This window comes from Euphorbia lathyris, chromosome 5, assembly GCF_963576675.1.
Source record: "Euphorbia lathyris chromosome 5, ddEupLath1.1, whole genome shotgun sequence".
NCBI lineage: Eukaryota > Viridiplantae > Streptophyta > Magnoliopsida > Malpighiales > Euphorbiaceae > Euphorbia > Euphorbia lathyris.
In genome coordinates, this window is record NC_088914.1 from 77,941,768 (window position 1) to 77,961,762 (window position 19,995).

At 35.8% G+C, this 19,995-nt stretch overlaps 1 protein-coding gene across 3 annotated transcripts; it reads right to left on the reverse strand.

The window, feature by feature from the left end:
- Positions 1 to 3,356: 3,356 nt before the first annotated feature.
- On the reverse strand, positions 3,357 to 15,403 carry LOC136229137 (B3 domain-containing protein Os01g0234100-like). 3 transcript variants are annotated; one of them, XM_066017716.1, is made up of 8 exons: positions 15,101 to 15,403; positions 14,759 to 14,824; positions 14,173 to 14,204; positions 13,916 to 14,078; positions 13,588 to 13,794; positions 4,678 to 4,768; positions 3,787 to 4,579; positions 3,357 to 3,540 (listed from the first exon to the last, which is right to left on the reverse strand). In XM_066017716.1, the coding sequence occupies exons 1-7, from the start codon at positions 15,266 to 15,268 to the stop codon at positions 3,816 to 3,818; spliced, it is 1,491 nt and encodes a 496-aa protein (XP_065873788.1). In that variant the 5' UTR covers positions 15,269 to 15,403; the 3' UTR covers positions 3,357 to 3,540; positions 3,787 to 3,815. The 3 variants fall into 3 exon arrangements, with proteins under 3 accessions (XP_065873788.1, XP_065873789.1, XP_065873787.1); XM_066017717.1 differs by lacking the exon at positions 3,357 to 3,540 and having other exon boundaries at positions 3,588 to 4,579; positions 13,916 to 14,072; XM_066017715.1 differs by lacking the exon at positions 3,357 to 3,540 and having other exon boundaries at positions 3,588 to 4,579.
- Positions 15,404 to 19,995: the final 4,592 nt, after the last annotated feature.

The window sequence follows — 19,995 nt, forward strand, 5'->3', positions numbered from 1 at the left end:
CAACAACTACTTGCATTAAACAATTTTACAGACATACGGGCTCTCCAACATTAAGCATGTGGATTTTTCTAAGCTTTTCAAAATATTCGTGACTCCGTTTTCAGGATTTGAGCTCTTTAGGACTTGACTGTTACTTCATTCTGGTCAAGTATGTAACTTACATTATATAGGGACCGAAAATTCCGTTCTGTTTTGCATTGGTTCTCAGGTGGAGCGGTTTCTTGTGCTTCATTTCATGTTGGTTAAATTTGACCTGACACTTTGAGGGGAAATGACAGACATAGTACTTGCAATTAGACGTTTGTCATTGGGTGCAGAACATTTTTTAGGGTATGATTTCTCTACTTCACAATCGTAAAATATCCTATTAAAAAATTGGGTTACCTACATGAAACTCATATTTATTGAGAAAAAATATAAATATATCAAAAGTGGTGATATTTATTCCTTTTATGTCAAACACTCCAAATCCTATACTCTCTATGTCATTAACGAACACAATGCTTGAATTTAGTTGGTTTTTTTTTTTTTTTTTTTTTTTTTTTTGAGAAAAGTTGGTTTTATCATTAATAATTTTAGAAAAAATGTATATTCATAACTTACCACACTTTTTTTTTATTTTTTTTTTTATAAAAACTTACCACACCACACATTTCTACTCCTATACTATAGGTAAAAAATGATATAATATAATTTAAATTTGAATAATCACATTTTTTTTATCTTGATAATATTTTTTTAGAAAAGATAATCATATCACTAATATTTAACGGTTTTACATTATTTGGTCTTGTATATTTATATTAAGGCTTAATACATCATTTGTACTTTGAACTTGTCTAAAAAATTTGATTGGTCACCTGAACTTGCAAAGTGTCCGATAGCCCCATAAACTTGCATAAAATATTCAATTAGCCCCCTGAACTTGTACAAAATTTAATCAATTGATCACTCGGTCGCAAAAAAGTAAGTTAAATGTAGAAGATGTATTACACGCATCTTAGAATGTTATTACATAATTCAAAAATAGATTAAAAAGGAAGTTATTACTTGCTTAACTATAAAACTTTTCTTCTCTAATATTAAAACCGCATATCTCAATCTTGGTCGTTTTTTTAAACGTGTGCAATACATTTTCCGCATTTAACTTACTTTTTTGTGATCAATTGATTACATTTTGCGCAAGTGCAGGAGGCTAACTGAACATTTTATGTAAGTTTAGGAGGCTATTAGAACACTTTGAAAGTTTAGGGGGCCAGTCAAGTTTTTTGGACAAGTTTAGAGACAAATAATGTATTAAGCCTTATATTAATATACAAAAGTTTCTTTTACTTTTTTTTTTTTTTTTTGAAAAAACTAATATTTTTTTTATCATTATTATTATTATGGCTCTAACATGTACTGCTTTTCTTAAGCATGTACTGATTTTCTTAATGCTTTAAATTTTACTTTTGTATAAACCAATATCCTACATTCCTAACCCATCAGCTAATCCATTAAAAAAACGTGATAAAAAGATAGTGGGAAAAAGAAAAACTATAAAGAGGAAATGGCATAACTGCTTGACAAAATTAAAATAAATATTAGAATTTATGATAAAATAATTAAAATAAATTATGTAATGATAAAATAAAAAAAATTACATACTTAACTGTAAAATTAATATCAAACATGATGTTTGATGTAATTTCCTCTAAAAAAAATTCTTGTTGTACTATGCTAGAGTGTTAGAATATTGTTACAAAGTGTTTTTTTTTGATGAAAATACTTGTGTATTCATTAGATGAAAAAAGTTCAAATACAATCAGAAAACCATATGGAATAAAACCTTACAAAATCCACGAAGGGACGAAGACGACTACAAAGAGCAACAAAAAACCATAAAAGGTATAAAAGACCCACAAAAAAAAAAACAATGAACCATATATTTTTGGAAATCCAAATATGTAGAAAAGCAACTGTAATCCGATCTTCATCATTCAGGCCCTTTCGAATATTCGGATCAGAGTCCTTTCTTTTGTTCCAACCACATAGATCTATTGATCCATGTATAAAATAAATCGTTTCTGCTCTTGCTAAATCCGAAAAAGGTATAAATAAAAGAATAATTGGAAACAGATACAATTCAGACAAATAGAGAGATCCGGAAAATATATGAACACTGATTAGAAAGAAAATAACAAACAAACAAAAAAACACAAAACCCGACCCGATGGGAGGAGGAAAAAGAAAGACAAACTTTCTTCTTCCTCCTCAAAGTAGATCAAAAGAAACCGTTGAAATTTTGATTTGGAAAAGGAAGAAGTAGAGAAATCTGCAGTTTTTTTTTCTTTGCTGCAGAGAGAAACTGAAGGAAGTTTCGTTGCAGACTGTTCTTAAGCGCTGTGAATATCCAGCGAAAACTTTAGTATGATACCAAAGTGCAAACTAGACCATTTCATGAAGTTCACAAGTTACAAACATTGGTTATTCATATCATTTCTTGTTTCAATGTTTATTGCTTCCTTAACTACAGATGTTGTATCCTTTTTTAAAAGGTTCAAGATTGAGTTTTCAAGGTTTTCCTTGATGCAATAATAGAGTTTCTTCTGCCAATAAATTACAGGAGTTAAGTTAGAAATCTTGATGCTTAGGGATGTGACCAAGTGGAAATACAACTAATTCTCATTTCCTTTGCTTTCTTCTTTCTTTTATCTTTTTTTCTATGGTATCAGAGCATTTAGGTTATTGATCCAAACCTAACATGCCTAAAGAGAGAAAATCGTACGCATAAGGATGGAGAATTTACATCAGGTTCCGAAGAAGATGATGAAGTTCAAATTAGTGAATCAACACTGAGGAACAAGAACAACAAATCAAATTCAGGAGGAAATAATCAATAACCTAAAGCTACAAAGCTAAAATCGTGCAAATCGGAGTCAAAGTTCCAGATCTACATAGTGAGCAGAATCAATTGAATGTGAGCAACTTTGATCAGTGTGGCATATTTATGTTCGATTTTTGTTAATACACCTTTGATTGGAAGCAATTTTATATCGTGCCGTAGATCTATGCTAATTGCACTTCAATGTAAAAAAAGCTTCAATTTTGTGCTTTAAGATGAAGAACCACAAGATGTTCACTCACTAGATTGATAATCTGGTGGTTTTCCTGGATAATAAACTCATTGTCGGAGGAATTAGCTGAGGCATTTTTATTTGCGCCCACTGCTCAATCATAATGTTCTTCTACATGATGTCTTATTAATTGACATCTTTGAATGCAATTTGATCCATATGGACGATGTTATTCAAGTTTAAGACACAAGTCTCTCATTTACTTGATGTTTTTATTCAAATGGCGGAACACTTAATTCGAAGTTAGAATCAAGCAAATTCGTTTGCATATAACAGCACAAAATATGTTGGCATTTCTTGTCAATCTATTTTGCAAAAATATGGTATTATTCATCAACACAGTTTTACCTACTCACCGCAACAGAATGGTATATAGCATACTTTCCCTTGTCAGAATAAATCTCGGCATCTGACCGGTAAAATCCTTCAACACAATAACAAGAAAATTACAATTGTCAGACAAGATAAATTCTACTATAATCCCGCAATAATACACACTTCAAATAAGTAAATATATAGTACAACGCCTATGAATATTACAGCATTCTACATATAATAATAACAATAATTAAATTCCTACAACATTAAAGCATGTTACAACAGAGTGTACAATGTTGATACAGGTGGAGTAAGTGTTTATGAATTTAAATAACAAGGCATACCAACTTACAGTATTGTAATAAACTGATAAGAAAAGCATCACCATGGGGATAGAACTTCTTCCTGGAACTTGAGCTCATAACTTTCAACTTTGGACTTGAGAGACTCAATATCAGCGCCAAACTTTTCCCTAGCGGCCTTTAATTCCGCAAGCTTTGCTTCAAGATTTTGTATTTCATCTTCTGTCTGCACTCTTTCAGTTGTAGCTTCTATGTACCTCCTAGTTTTTGCAGCGCCTTCTGAGTCATAGGCGAGCTTTACAAGCTTGCTCAATCGATCACGTAAGAATCCAACGTTTATTCCGAAATGTTCAGATGCTCTTAGACTCTTGTCCCAAGTGTCAAATTCATCCCTTGAAGTGCTAAAATTACAAACTCTTATGGCATCAGAAATGTTAACAATTTCAGAAATGATTCCTGCAATCAACTTACAATTGATGCCCCTGATAAGATTTCCATGGAGCAACGTATTCTGACTGCAGCAGAGATTGTAGTACTTCGTTCTAATGTCTTCTGATATTTCAGAGTCCAGAATTACTCCATCAACCACAATGTTGAAATTCTCAAAGCTTTTAACGTCCTCAATTTGAACACCAGGTGACGAGAACTTGACACCTTCTAGAACTTCTGAACCAACTTCTTCACTGTCATCTTCGGATTGCTCAGCTAAATCCGCATTCTTGGAAATTAATAATCTTGACCTTGACTTCTTATTTTTCTTTTGGACAACAGCTAATGGAAGGGACCTAGGGCGTTTCCTCCTTGCACTTTTACAAGGTACTAAATTTATTTCTGCAGTATCTTCTGTTTTTAGTAAGTTTCACACCCAAAAGATATGGATTAGTTAGTAATGACATTGAAATACCGATATTACCGAAAAAAGAAGACCGCAGACAACTTGCCTGCATCATTTTGTTTTATTTGAGGATCCAAAGTTAGTAGGCCGAGAGCCCCATCCACTTCTGTCAAATTATTTGCTCTTATTATGTAAACCTGCAACAATGCATAAGATTTGTCATGCACCAAGGAATCGAACTGTGAAGTTAACTGTAAGGATATACTGCATGCAAAGTGCGGAATTAGTTCCCCCCTCCATTTTCTGTAAATGTGACTAAGGAAGACTTTCTAGCTTTAATTGAACTGAGCAAATAAGGAAGGAAACAGTATCAAGCATTCAATCAACCTGCAGAGGCTACTCATGAAGGTCCCATAATGGATGATCCTTCAGAAAAGTTGCATTTGCAGATAAACCAATGCAGCATACTAATCTGATAGTTGCAGCAACAGACCCAATATATGAATAAAGATCAATATGGAACATGTGCCCAGGCACGGACTAATCAAGATTCTGGTCTCATACTCCTAAATTGATTCCAAACCATGATCCTAGGCTCGGATTGGAGCAAGCCTGAACAAAATTTAAGTTCTCAATTCTTTTTCTACAAGAAAGTGCGATTTTCTTGATCATAGTCAGCAGTTGACCTGATATACAGAATAGTACAGGAATCAGTTTCCACTAAGTTCACTAGCTTGGTTCAACTGCATAAAAGGTGAGATGGAAAATCCAATTGGCTGCATCTGAAAATCTATCCTTAACCAAGCCTAAATCTTAAGCCTTTGCATTCTTAAAAGAGATATTTTGGTAATAAATTGCCTTTCTAATTCATTTGGCTTGAAGAACATTATCATTTAGTAATATTGACCTCCCAATTCTATAATTGAGACTCATACTAGTAAATGGGTAAGCAATAACGTCTTCTCCATGGTACAATATTCAGTAGAACTGATTTGGGGTTATTAGCCGATCCATCTTAATCATTCAAGTCAAAAGAATCCATCTATATTTGGGGTTAATGGAAGCCGGTTTGACAATAAGATTCAAACCAAACAATAGCTTAGACCTGAATCCTGATTAATGGTTTCTTCTCCAGATCATTTTTTATCTACTTTAAAAACACTTAGCAACTGATTAACTAGACAATCAATTAAGTAGATCCGTATTCATGCTGAAAGGCAATATATCAATTGCTCTTCCCATAAACAATCTGCTCCGTACTCAATTTTGAACAAAAGAAACTAAAATGTAGAACAAGACATTATAGATTAATCCATAAATAAAATCCCACTGTGAGCAGTCCATCCCCCTCAGTTAACCTTAATCATCCCTAACATAAATTTTAATTATTCAAACCTCAATCCAGATTAATCATCATTCCCTTGGATGGTCCTTCTTGATCTCCTTTACAATACCCAGACTATCTCCTCATGTTGTATGCTCTCGCAAAATAAAGCAGAGCTCCCAAGTGCACGAACTCTTTTCTAAAAAAATTTATGTCTTTTAAGAGATGCACAAGTATACTCTATTTGAATCCTCATTGATAATTTGACACTGCAATAGAACTTGCCTATCAGTGGAATCATATGGGTAAAGCCATGAGCAGAATTAATTTTCTCCAACTTATTGTGTTACTGACTATAGTTAGTCCCATGAAGATCATTTTCCATCGTAGCTGAGACACTCAATTAAACCACTGAGCCATTCCTGGTTTCTAAATGTTTAGCACTCCAAACACACATAATATGTATTAAGAAGTATCAGGGATATTTTGTTTAAATGAATGTCTTTTTGTTTTTATTGTTTGCCTTCTCTCTCCGTTTACGAGAAATTTTAGGGTACTCCTGGAGTAATACTCCCAACCAATCATTTTACGACACATGTATATATAATTTTTCTTTCCACCAATCATGTCCATGTAGTGGGATTTAAAACAATTTTCATTGGTCGGGAGCATTGCTCCCGGAGTACTGTAAAATTACTCCTCCGTTTACAGTTAGACACTGTCTGTACCAGGTCACGTGCTTGTATCTTAAGAGTGAAAGGTGGTTTTGCTATTTTGTCTGTTCTTTCATCGTTGTTTTCCTTATATAGACGTTGGTATCTAGGTTTTGGGATTATGATGAAATAAACAATATTAGGGATTCTCTCTTTTCTGATATTCTTCTGTATTTGAATCCGACTTCATTAAATTTACTCTTTATGGTATCAGAGCATAGTTGATACGAAGAATTCCAAATTTTTCAATCATCATCAGACCAAAATCTATCTCTTTCTTGATCTTCTAGTCTATTTCTTCTTCCTTTTCTTATTTCTTTCATTCCAAGTAATTTCTCCTTCCTGAAAATCAATGGCAAACACCAGAGTAACATACCAAGATATATTGAATGGAGCAACTTCAAGGATCCTCAGATTATAGAGCATGGCGCAGAACTATGGAGATAAATCTGGCATCAAAAAGGAAACTTGGATTTGTGACTGGCATCCTGAAGAAAGCAACAGATGATGACACCAAGGCTGAAATGTGGGAGACCTGCAATAACATGGTAATTGCTTGGCTCACTCAGAATGTTTCACCCACTGTTAAAAAGTCTATAATGTTTACGACCTGTGCTAGAGAGATCTGGCTTAATCTTGAGAAAAGGTTTTCTCTTACTCACCTATCCAGAAAATATAAACTGAGTAAAGAACTATTTGAGGAGAGGCAAAACAATGTTTAACACCCTCAGAAATTCGATGTTGATATGTCTGCAATGTTTAGTAGGAGCCAACCAGACAAACAATAGATTTGTTCAGCCTGTGGTGGGAAAGGCCATAGTAATGATAGATGTTGGACCATTGTGGGATACCCTAAATGGCATTCTAAAAAACAAGCCTAAGACCCAAAACCAGAATTTTTCTTCAACTTCCAATAGCTCGACTGAAAAATGGAGCCTTGGATCCTCTTGCTCAAGACCCAATCAATCCTGCTGCTCATATTCAACCTAATCCTGCAACACTCCTGGTCTTCTTTTCACACGTCAGCAATTAGACCAGTTGGCCAAATTGTTACCTCAGCTACAATATCAACACCAGAAAGATCTGAGACTGATGAAGAACTTGATCATCACTTCTCAGGAATGTTATCATGTCAGTCAGCAGCTGTGTCTCCAACAAAATGGATTTTAGATTCTAGAGCTTCAGACCACATGACTCCTCTCGTGTAGAATTTGAAGAAACCAGTGCTATCTCCCAATACACCTCCAATTCATCTCCCAAATGGACACACTGCTGCAATTTGGCATATAGGAACTGTGGTGCTGCCAACTGGAACTTCATTGTGTACCTTACTTCAAGCATAACCTTTTGTCCGTGCCAAAACTAGTCAGCAAATGTGAAGTATCTTTCTATCCTCTCACTGTGTGATTATTGATTCTGCCACAAAGAAAGTGGTTGGTGTTGGAAAAGCTAAAAATGGGTTGTATTACTTAATGAATCACTTGACTGCAGCTATTCTCTCAGAATGGCTGAATGATTCAGGTAAACTTTTTTGACTTGCTGCTGAAATAAAAAAATCCTAATCTAACTTGGAGTTGTGGCACCATAGATTGGGTCATGCCCTTGTAAAAAAAATGGCAGTATATTTCTATTAGATATTAGATTATTTCCTCACTTATCTGTATATTCAAAATACTTAGTTACCTATAATATAGGAATAGAGTTTTACTGTAAGGTGACTTGCTCACTGTATATATCAGTTTCACTTATCAATAATAATCAAGCAGTTACACTAAATCTTATATGGTATCAGAGACCAAACCCTAATCCAACCTATCTTCATCTTCCCCTTTTTTATTTGCGCCGCCGGCAACTCTCCTCCATCGCCGCCGCCATGGCAAGCCAAACCAACTCTTCCGCATCCAATACCGGCCCCACCAACACCGGCCCTAAACCTACTGAATCTGCCGCCTCCTTCCCGACCAACTCAGAAACACAGTCCGTCACACATGCCTCCCTCAATGTCTCCAACATCTCCACCTTCATCAAAATCACCCTAGATATGGAAAAGGGTCACTATTCCACCTGGTCTGCCCTTTTCAAACTCCACACCAAAGCCTTTCAAGTGCTCGATCACATAATTCCAAACCCTGCCACCGCCAATTCCGCCACCTCTATGCAACAAACTAATCCCGATCTCTGGTCTCGAATTGACGCTGTTGTCCTTCAATGGATATACAGCACTATCTCCCTGGACCTCCTCCATACAATTATTGAAACTGACTCAACTGCCGCCATTGCCTGGAACCGGCACTCTCGTGCTCTTTTTCTTCAACAAGAATTTTCCAAAATCAAGCTAGCTGACTTCTCTGATATTTCATCATATTGTCAACATCTCAAATCCATCTCCGACCAGCTTGCTAATGTCGATTGCCCCGTTACCAACGATCAAATGGTTCTCCAACTGATCTCTGGCTTAACCGACGCATACGACACCGTTGGCACTCAGATCCGCCACGGTGATCCCTTACCCACATTCCAAAAAGTCCGATCTATGCTAATTTTGGAAGAAACAGCCCGCGCCAGGAAGCCGAATTCAACTCAGGATTCCCTCGCCCTCACTGCTGCATCGTCAGACACATCCCCAACCAGCTATCCGCCGCCCCGACCATCTAATCAGACACCTCGCGGAACTCCTTATCACCGCGGAGGCAGACACGGTGGACGCCACGGCCGCGGACGAGGGGGGCGTTACAATTCCCGTCCGTCGACAGGACAGTTCCCACGGCCAGCAAATCATTATCCATGGGCTCCTCAATACCAATGGGCGTCGCCACCGCAACAGTTTTGGGCACGCCGCCATGCCCTTATCCGGCGAATCAGTGGCAGCAGCAACCCTCCTCCGGTCGACATTCTTCCCAATCTGGATTACTTGGGCCTCGACCTGCCATGCCACAAGCTCATCTTACAGAAACAAATTCTAGCTACGTGCCTACTGACATCGCGGAAGCCATGCACACAATGTCCATTACGCCTCCATCCGAGCAATGGCATATGGACACAGGAGCCACCTCCCACATAACAGCTAATCGAGGTACGCTCACTTCTTATTTTAATACGAGCTTCACTGGAAATATAATTGTCGGTAATGGTACCTGTGTACCTATTTGTGGTTCTGGTAATGCTTCTCTAGATACTAAACACCATTCGTTGAAATTAAATAACGTCTTGCATGCTCCTAAACTCATTAAAAACCTTATTTCTGTTCGTCAATTCACTGTTGATAATCAAGTTTCTGTGGAATTTGACCCGTTGGGTTTCTCTGTGAAGGATTTACAGACGGGGACACTTATCATGAGATGTAATAGTCAAGGGGATCTATATCCAGTCATGTCATGCTCACCTACCCCATCTTCGTCTCCGTCCGCTTTCACTGCATTGTCATCTGATGTCTGGCACAATCGTCTGGGTCACCCTGGCCCCACTATTTTGAATCAAATTCTGAATAAAAGTTTGCTTTCTTGTAATAGGATTAGCAATAATTCCGTTTGTTCCTCTTGTGTTAATGGAAAACATGTCAAATTACCTTTTTACTCCTCGCAAAATGTTACTTGTATGCCTTTCGATTTAATACACAGTGACATCTGGACCTCACCCATAATGAGTTCCAGCGGTCATCGTTATTATGTGCTATTTCTTGATAATTACTCAAATTTTCTATGGACGTTTCCACTTTCTCACAAATCACAAGTTTACTCTGTCTTTCTCACTTTCCGTCAATTTATTCGAACACAATTCGAACGTGACATTAAAACCTTTCAATGTGATAATGGGGGTGAATTCAATAATACATCATTCCGTCAATTCTGTCATACCAACGGAATGCAATTCCGGTTCTCATGTCCATACACGTCTCCTCAAAACGGTAAATCAGAACGTACTATTCGAACCATTAACAACACAATCCGAACTGTCATTAATCATGCTTCTGTTCCGTTCAATTTTTGGCACCACGCCTTATAACTCGCGACATACTTATTAAACATCTATCCTCACAAAATACTTAGTTATCACTCACCAACTCATATATTGTATCAAACTGAACCTACTTACACTCACCTCCGTGTCTTCGGGTGCCTCTGTTTTCCTCTAATTCCAACTCCGTCTCGTCACAAACTAGAGGCTCGCTCTTTCCCTTGTGTTTTCTTAGGATACCCGTCGAATCATCGCGGATATAAATGTTTTGATTTGTCTAAACGACGAATTATTGTATGTCGACACGTCGTATTTGACGAATCAAAATTCCCATTCAAATCTGATTTTTCCAATAACCTTGTTCCGCCAACAGCGGCTGATCACGGCGACGGCTTACTACCCACGCCGCTGTCTGCCGCGACTTCCCCCTCCATCCCGTCGGGCACGCCCGTGTCTGCTTCTAACATCAGTCCTTCGCAGTCGCCCAGCTCTGTCCGTTGTTCGCCCAGTTCCGAGTCTGTCCACAATAATCGAACACCAGCGTCGAACCAATCCCGGTTATATCAGGTCCCCTCCTCGCCTTTCCACCTATCCTCACCAAGGTCAGCCTCTCCTGTTCGTTTTTTGTCACCAAACGAGTCTGAACCAGCCCCTACTTCCTCGACCAATTCCACCGTACCAGAACCAATCCCTAATTCCAATGCTCATCGTATGATCACTCGAGCTCAGCACGGGATTCACAAACCTCGTCGTATGCTCAATTTGTCCACAATCACACAATCCGTCCCGTCTCCTATCCCCAAAACACCAATTCTTGCATTACGTGATCCAAATTGGACACAGGCTATGACCGATGAGTTTGAAGCTCTTATTCAAAATAAGACGTGGGTCCTTGTACCCTGTCCAATTAATGCTAATGTTATTCGTAGTTGGTGGATTTTCAGGCACAAAACAATCTTATAATTTCTTATGTCAAACCTCATATTATTGAACCAGCAAAATCCTGTGTAACTTGTCCTCTTTCAAAATTCACCAAACAACCCTTTCAACTTAGCAAATCTCGTGTTGTTGCATTATTTGATTTGATTCACATTGATATTTGGGGGCCTATTAGGTAGTCACCAGAGGCAATTATAGGTTCTTCTTGACCATTGTGAATGATCATTCTAAGACTAAATGGGTATATTTATTGACACACAAATCTGAATCTTTATTTATATTGAATACCTTTGTCAACTATGTCAAAAATCACTTCCATTCTACAGTCAAATATCTAAGAACGCACAATGCTCTAGAATTCGGTGATGTTCATTGTCAATCTTTCTTTTCCTTACATGGGATAGTGCATCAAACATCATGTATCAAGTGACCTCAACAGAATGCTCGTGTAGAAAGGAAACATAGACACATCCTGGAAATTGCTATGGCCTTAAGATTTCAGGCAGGACTTTCATTGACTTTTTGGGGAGATTGTGTGCTTACTGCAGTTTATATTATTAATAGGTTACCCTCACCTGTTCTCAATCATAAAACACCCTATGAATTATTGCATCATCAACCTCCTCTATATGATCACCTTAAAATCTTTGGCTGTCTAGCTTTTGCCTGTAATTGTCTTTTTCCCTCAGATAAACTCTCTCCAAGAGGTGAGCAACTTGGAGTGGACTACTCTGAAACTTTTGCTCTAGTTGCAAAAATGACGACCGTGCGAGCTCTCTTGGTTGTAGCTGCAATAGAAGCCTGGCATTGTTTTCAAATGGATGTCACCAATGCTTTCTTGCATGGTGATCTCCATGAAACTGTATATATGAAATTACCACTTGGCTATATCCATTATGGCAGCAGAATCACAACTCAGTCTGGCAATTCTCCCAAAACAAGTATGCTCAGGATATAATCAAGGAGTTTGGTATGTAAGCATTCTAAACCAATGCAACTTCCTCATCTTAAGCTCCTAATTGACAAGGGAGATGCTTTATTGGATCCTACTTTATATTAACGATTGATTGGGCAGTTAGTATACCTAACAATCACAATGCCTGCCATTGCTTTTCATGTTCAATTGCTCACACGATTTCTGCATCAACCTAACACAATTCACTTCAAGCAGCTAAGAGGATTCTGCGATATCTCCTAGGCACTGTCTCTCAAGGAATTTTGCTAGTCTCTTCATCGGCAGCTAAGTTGAAAGCTTAATGTGACAGCCATTGGGCAAGCTGTCCACACACCAGAAGATCAACAACTCAAAAAACTTGCCACCAACCATTTTTGCATTATGACAACCAAACTGCATTGTCAATTGCTGTCAATCATGTTCTGCATGAACGCACTAAACATATAGAGACTGACTGTCATTATGTAAGAGGTCCAATGAAGATGAAGACAGGCAAGGTTCTCCCATCCCATGTTTCCCCTTCTGATCAAGTTGCAGATCTCTTGACTAAGGCTCTTCCTATCAAGAATCATATCCTTCGTCAACCTCATCAGCTTGATGGGGAATATTAAGGAGTATTACTGATATTTTGTTTAAATGATTGTATTGTTTTTTTGTTTTTACTGTTTGCCTTCTCTCTCTCTCTTTACCACTGTCTGTGCCTAGGACACGTGCTTGTATCTTAGAGTGAGGTGGTTTTGCTATTTTGTCTGTTCTTTCATTGTTGTTTTTCTTATAGAGACGTTGGTGTCTAGGTTTTGGGATTATGATGAAATAAACAATATTAGGGATTCTCTCTTTTCTGATATTCTTCTGTATTGAATCCATTTTCATCAATTTTACTCTTTAATATGAAAGACTAAAAGTAATATGCTGAAAGCTCCAAAATAACATCTGAGCATGTCACACTTGCCACCATAGTTGATCTTTACCACACTAATATTCACAGGAGTACTGCATTTTACATATCACATAGCACTGTGCATGTTCATTCAACCATTTTATAACTATAGCTTCCATGGAAATTGTATAATAAGAGCCGGAAGAGTAGTTAATGCGGACTGACATAACAAAAGAAAAACAAGTTATTACCTTAAATTTGCAACTATCAATATATTGAAAGACCAGAGCGTCTCCCTCGAGCAATTGGTGTGCAACAGCAAACTGCCTCCAACCAGCACTCAGTCCGGTCTTATATGCAATGTATCTCATCTGAAAATCTTTCCCACATTCATCTTCCAAGGTGACAATACTATCTTCACGTGGTAAGTGTGCCCTACAGAATGGTCCAGGAAGTCCCTATTTTAAGAGGGGGTAAACCAACATTAACAACATGCTAATGTCAAAATGGATATATTTAATTGTTTCTTTTGATAAGTCACCAATCTAACTCAGCTTCATATAACTTCTTTGAGCTTACCATCCAAAAACAACTACCAACATGTGATCTAACCAAACATTTCACGAAGCTAGGAAATGCCGATTCAAGATTTGACTGAACCTCCTCTGCTCGGATAACAGATGCTGATTTGTTCTGCCCAGGAGATGTCATTCTATCAATGGCAGGCTTATTTTGCCTACAGCTTCAGAGAAACAAATAGCATCATGATAAAGCTAAAAATTTAACCAGAAATATTAAAGTTGATAACATAAAGGCAGTTTAGATTCTTTACTTACCATATACATTTCCCTGCATGAGCAGTATTTGCCTGTCCATGAATCAAGCTTTTAATTAGTATCCAACATAAATAGCAAAACCATTAAACACTTTATTGTACCTCAGAACTAAAAGCTTTCTGCTCTGAATTTCTATGAAAATAAGAAAATGTAGAAAGAGGAAATTCATGCCAAGACATATTATCATTATATTATAAGTTTGTCCCAAGTAACAACGTGCCGGTATGCTCTAATTCTGCTAAGACTGCAGAGCTTAATTAATCCAAGCAACACAGCTTGCCAAGCACAATCCAGCAGAATCAGATACATTCTATAACAAAACCTTAGGGGTAAAGCTTATAATACTCCTGTAAGCTCCAAAGATATTATGATATTTCGGTTTTACGGCTGTGGCCTCGCATAAGAGCTCAAAAGAGCTAATCAGGTAATACATTTTATCACAAATTTGAATACTGAACACCATACCAGCTGTGCTTTGGTTTTCCAATTAAAGAAAACTCAAGCTACCACATAGTCTGTAACAATAAGTAGCAAGAGTAAAAATGAAATAGAGAAAGAAGCAGCAACAGTAGTAGAGTAGACTTACATGCTTAATTTTCGAATCTGAATACCTTCTCTTGAGCCTAACACGCTTTTCAGTTTTCTCCATAACCTGACCCAAAACAAAAATTGAAGTATAATCAGGATTCCAAAAGCTAATTGATAAACAGAATCGAGAATCGTGCATTTCAAACTAAACACAGAGATGCAATTACAGAAGCAAGCAGAATTAAACCGTTCAAACACTGTTTCCTTCAGAAACAGAAAATCCGAGATCTGAAGTCTCATTTCTATAATTTTCTCCTAGAGCTAGCTACCAGGCAAAGAAATAAAAACTAACAGAGAGAAAGCGAAGGAGAAGGAAAAGGAGAAAAAGAAAGAGAAAAACCGAAGAGGAAGAGGCAGGAAGAGTAAGCCTGAGTTTGGGAATAGGAGGATGAGACAATTGAGCAAGGGTTAAGTCTTCTTCTCCAGGAGATTTAGAATATTCAGAAGTAAGAGGTGACGTTCTGTTGAAATTCGCTTCATCCGATACATTCTTGAGCTCTTCTGCCATTGATTTGATGTTTTCAGTGTTTCTCCAAGCCAACCTGAGAAGACGAAGCTGGAAAAACAAGGAAAACCCTGGAAAGGAAAAAAACAAGCTTGAATACCGAAAAATAGGCCTTCTTCCAGGCTTACTACTGATACAGTATTTTTCTACTTGTATTTTCAACTTAAAGTATAAAACAGAATGACCGTTTAAACTGTTAAAAGAATCTATTACCATTTTATTTTGGGGTTAAAATACTATTAGTTCCTGCAGTGGCGAAAAATTAGAGGTAGAAAAATTCCACGAGTCTAAGATACAAAATCGATGCAATTAGATTTAGTTTAGTAGCTAATGGATTATTTTTCAGTTGGTATGTAATTAATAGGTAAATTCTTGTATTGAGTTAGGATTGATTTATTATTCGAAAAATGATACGAAATTATTCAGATATTTAAAAGTATTATTATATCGGCAATAAAATTATAATTAACATAGGTAAATAATAATGTATTACTAACTTATTCCTACAATAGGGATTTAATATTTTAAAAAAATAATTAATCAAAGGGTTAATATATCCATTTAAAAAATCATTGGTTTAATGTATTAAAAAGATAATTGATCAAGTATTAAATATATTCATTTAAGAGATTGAAAACTTCATCAATAAAAAAATTAGGGTTAATTTAAATATTTGTCCATGTATTTACACGTTTAAACAGATATTACCAAAGGACATATGTTCATCTAGCAGATTCTATCCAAAGGACAGTTGTTCATCTGTTAGGCTGGGATAGACTTGGTGAGGGGGTGGTAAAGTTAAATACCGATGGATCGTGTAAAGAGAATGTAAGAATTGCTGCCGGTGGTGTTTTAAGAGATACTGGATGTGCTTGGTTATCTGGTTTTGTTCAGAATCTGGGCTTGGGCTCTTCGTTTCTTGCTGAGCTCTAGGGTATCTTTTCTGGGCTTAGGATGGTAGAGGGTCTGGGGATTAGGAAGCTACTCGTGGAGTTATACAATCTCGAAGCAATCAATTTAATTTCTAATAAAAAGGCTATGTGCTTAGAGAGCCAGAATTTAGTTAAGGCAATTAGAAGGATTTGCTCCTCTTTCGATAGTATCAACTTCTACCATGTTTACAGAGAGCAGAATCGGGTGACAGATCGGCTTGCGACAGAAGGCCATGAGAGGGCTTTGGGAGTCTCGATTTTCTCGTCTCCCTCTAATTTCCTTTGTCTTTGCTTTCGGAAGATAATGTGAGAGTTAGCTTTCCTAGGCTAATCCCGGACTAACTTGTTGTGGTGTTTTGTTTTTTCCTTCTTTTCCCTACAAAAAAAAAAAACAGATATTGCCATATATCAAATAAACACACATATTTATTCTGGAACTTTAAAAAAAACAGCAAAAATACACTAATCTAACGGACAAGTGATATGTCACTAACAGCACAACACCTCATCCTCTACCTCATCTGCCACCTCAACTAAAAAATGTCATGTCAAACTTTTTAGCCACCTCAATTTAACAAATGCCACATCATCTTCTTCTTTCTTGTGATAGAAATTTGTTGATTGGATCACTCCATAATCTCAAGAAGAGGATGAATTTCCAATATTTGCACCGAGTCATTTTCAATAAAATTTGGCACGACAAAGGCTTTGGATCGCATGTGAAAACTCCTTGAAACGCCTCTTCCATCTATAGATCCATCAACAACAATCAGTGGAGGTTCTCGATAAAAGAAAACACATCTTCCAGACAGGCAGATTCTGTTAAAAAATAACAATTAATTAAATAAGAAAATATAACAAAACTCCAAAAAAGTTGAGTCTACTGCTAAATCTGAAAAATTGGGCTTGATAAAAAATAAAAATAAAAAATCCATAAAGAAATTAAGGTACTAGAGAGAAAAACTGGACCGAGCTTGCTTGCTCTTTGCTTCGAGCTCCCTCCTCCTCGGGGAAGAGCTTGTGGATGACTTTCTTTCTAAACCCATTAGGCGAGGATGGAAGAGGTGTAAATGGCAGCAAACAAAAACCATAACTACAATTTTACAATCTTCAAAAAGTGTAAATGGCAGCAAAGAACTCACCCAAATGGAATCCCTCAAGTAGTTTATGGATTGCTCAAACAGAGGACATGTGTCGTGGATTTCAATGAGAAGGAGAAGGGTCTGGATGGAGATTAGTTGTTAGGTTTTTTTTTAATTTATATTCCTATGCCACATATTGTATTTTTTATTAGTGGCGTGATAGCTAGAGTCACGGAGTTATCCAAATAGACATTTCGTTTAAATTGGAGTAGTTTTGCTATTTTTTGAAAAATTCCAGGATAAAAATATGCATTTATTTGATATAGGGACATATCTGTTTAAACGTGCAAATACAGAGGCAAATATGTGTATTAACCCAAAAAATTAATATATAGAGAGCATAAATATGTGTGTAGTTTTTATTATTATTACTATTATTATTATTATTTAAAGTAACTCATCAAACCGATATAGCAAAATGGATTTATTAATGTAAAAAAAAACTCTAACATTTCAAAGCAACATCATATTTTCACATGTCAAAAGCATCTTCAAATCCCTTATCTTTCATTTGTTACTGTCTTTTATTTCAACCATTGAAATTTTTACCTTTTATTTTTAGTCGCATTAAATACTTATTAAATTAGTTAGTTGTAATCATCTAATTCAGTTACAAATAATATGTTACTCATGTTATCTGTATTTAAAATTATATTTTATAGTTTGAAATAAGATTTTTATAATTTTTCTATTGCAACAACACATATTTCAAAAATTGTTTTGGAATTGTTAAAAATAAAAATTTTAATTGCAAGTGAAAGGAATAAAATTGTACACGTACAAATAAAAAATCAATGATCCCAAAATGCCTTTTGGCTTTCATAATGGTTCATTGGGAGCAATTTTCACTTCACTGTTGTAGTTGATAATTTCTCAACTATAACTACTATAACCAAGCTCAATTGAATTACTTCAATTCATCAATTCTGTTACTTATCACGTCAACCATGAAATGTATTAATTGTAACATATGATAACAATAAATATTGTAAATTTCTACGACAACAAAAATAACACAAAGATAGTAAATTTAAGTTATAACAATCATTTTCAGCGTGACTGCCACGTTACTATTTTGGTAAATTTTTCCGCTCATTTTTCTGTATTAATGCACCGAAGATCAATGAAATAAAAGCATTCAGACCATTTTATACATAAAAATGAGGAAAAAAATTACTGGAATAGTAACGTGATAATCATGCTGAAAATGATTCATTTTTACGTGTGGTATGATAGCTATATGGCAACAAAAAAAATATATTTTTTTATTTACTTAATCCAATTGTTTGATTGGTTTTTATTTACTCAACTCATCAATTCTTTTTTATTTACTACATTTCAAATAAATTCAAGAGATCATTAAGCCACTTTAAATAAATTTAGATGATTAAGAGCTCCTTTAGTAGTGCTCTTAAGGAACTGATCTGCAATTATTCTTAACTGGCCAACTATTATATTTGAAAAAATGAGTGTATCCGGAGATGGACAACGTTTGAATTTCGATACTATCGTTCCAGGAAAAGCAAAAATCTAAAGAGATCAGCTGGATGAGAAAGAGAGTTTGACATGCATAAGTGTCAAATTGTGATATGCATGTGGTTCCCATGCACATTAAGGGTGCGTGAGGCTCTAAATTAAAGCAGAAATCTGCTTTTTTAGGGGCCGGTTCCCATTTAATCCAAATTTAGTTTTCAAAGTATTATTTTATTTTGCATTTAATTTTTTCATCATAAGGTAACTTTTGTTTTTCTTGCAATAGTCTTGATTTTTTGTCAATGTTTTTTTTGTCCACATAATTTTTTTCTCTCAAACGGTAACTTATTGTATTATTTTAATATTCAAATGGTAATATTTTTGCTGTCTATATATATTGTTTTATTAATGATTATTTAATATTATTAATAAATATTAAAGATACAAACATTTGAATTAAAATAAAGAAATTAAAATATTATGATGTGTGAGACTCATTGAAGTAAGATAAAAGTATCCAACTACTAGATGAGTTTTTGTAAGGAGAGTGTTTTAATATGAAGGGTGTTTTGTAATAGTGTATATTGATGATGTGGCAGTGATTGGATACACCAACCACTAGAAATGCTCTAAACATCTTCGGAGTTTAATAGACAAATCAATTTTTTAAACTAAGTATGGTAATTAAACTCATTATAATCCAATAGAGAATAAAAAAGAATGTAGTAAAATAAACAGCGCATATTATTCCTTTTATACAAGCTAATAAATGCGCATATCTATCACAAACTTCAATTATCTTTTTTATCCACGTTTCATATATTTTAAAACTTCTCATTATGGATTTGATATTGGAATACTAATTTAGATTCTACATATATAATTTAAGGGTTAGTACATATATTTGTCCATGTATTTGTCCGTTTTAACACATATACCCTTATATCAAATAAACACACAAATGTATCCTTATATTTTTCAAATAACACCAAAAATTCACTAATCTAACAGACTAAGTTTATTTGACTAACAGTGCAACGCGGTCAGCCTCCACATCAACTTTAACGTCAACATCTTCTTCATCATCACCAAACGATGCAGTTTTACCTAACCTTTTGCATTCACCTCCACTGCCTTTTCACTTGCCTCCACCTCCACTGCCCTTTCATCTGTCCATCTTTTC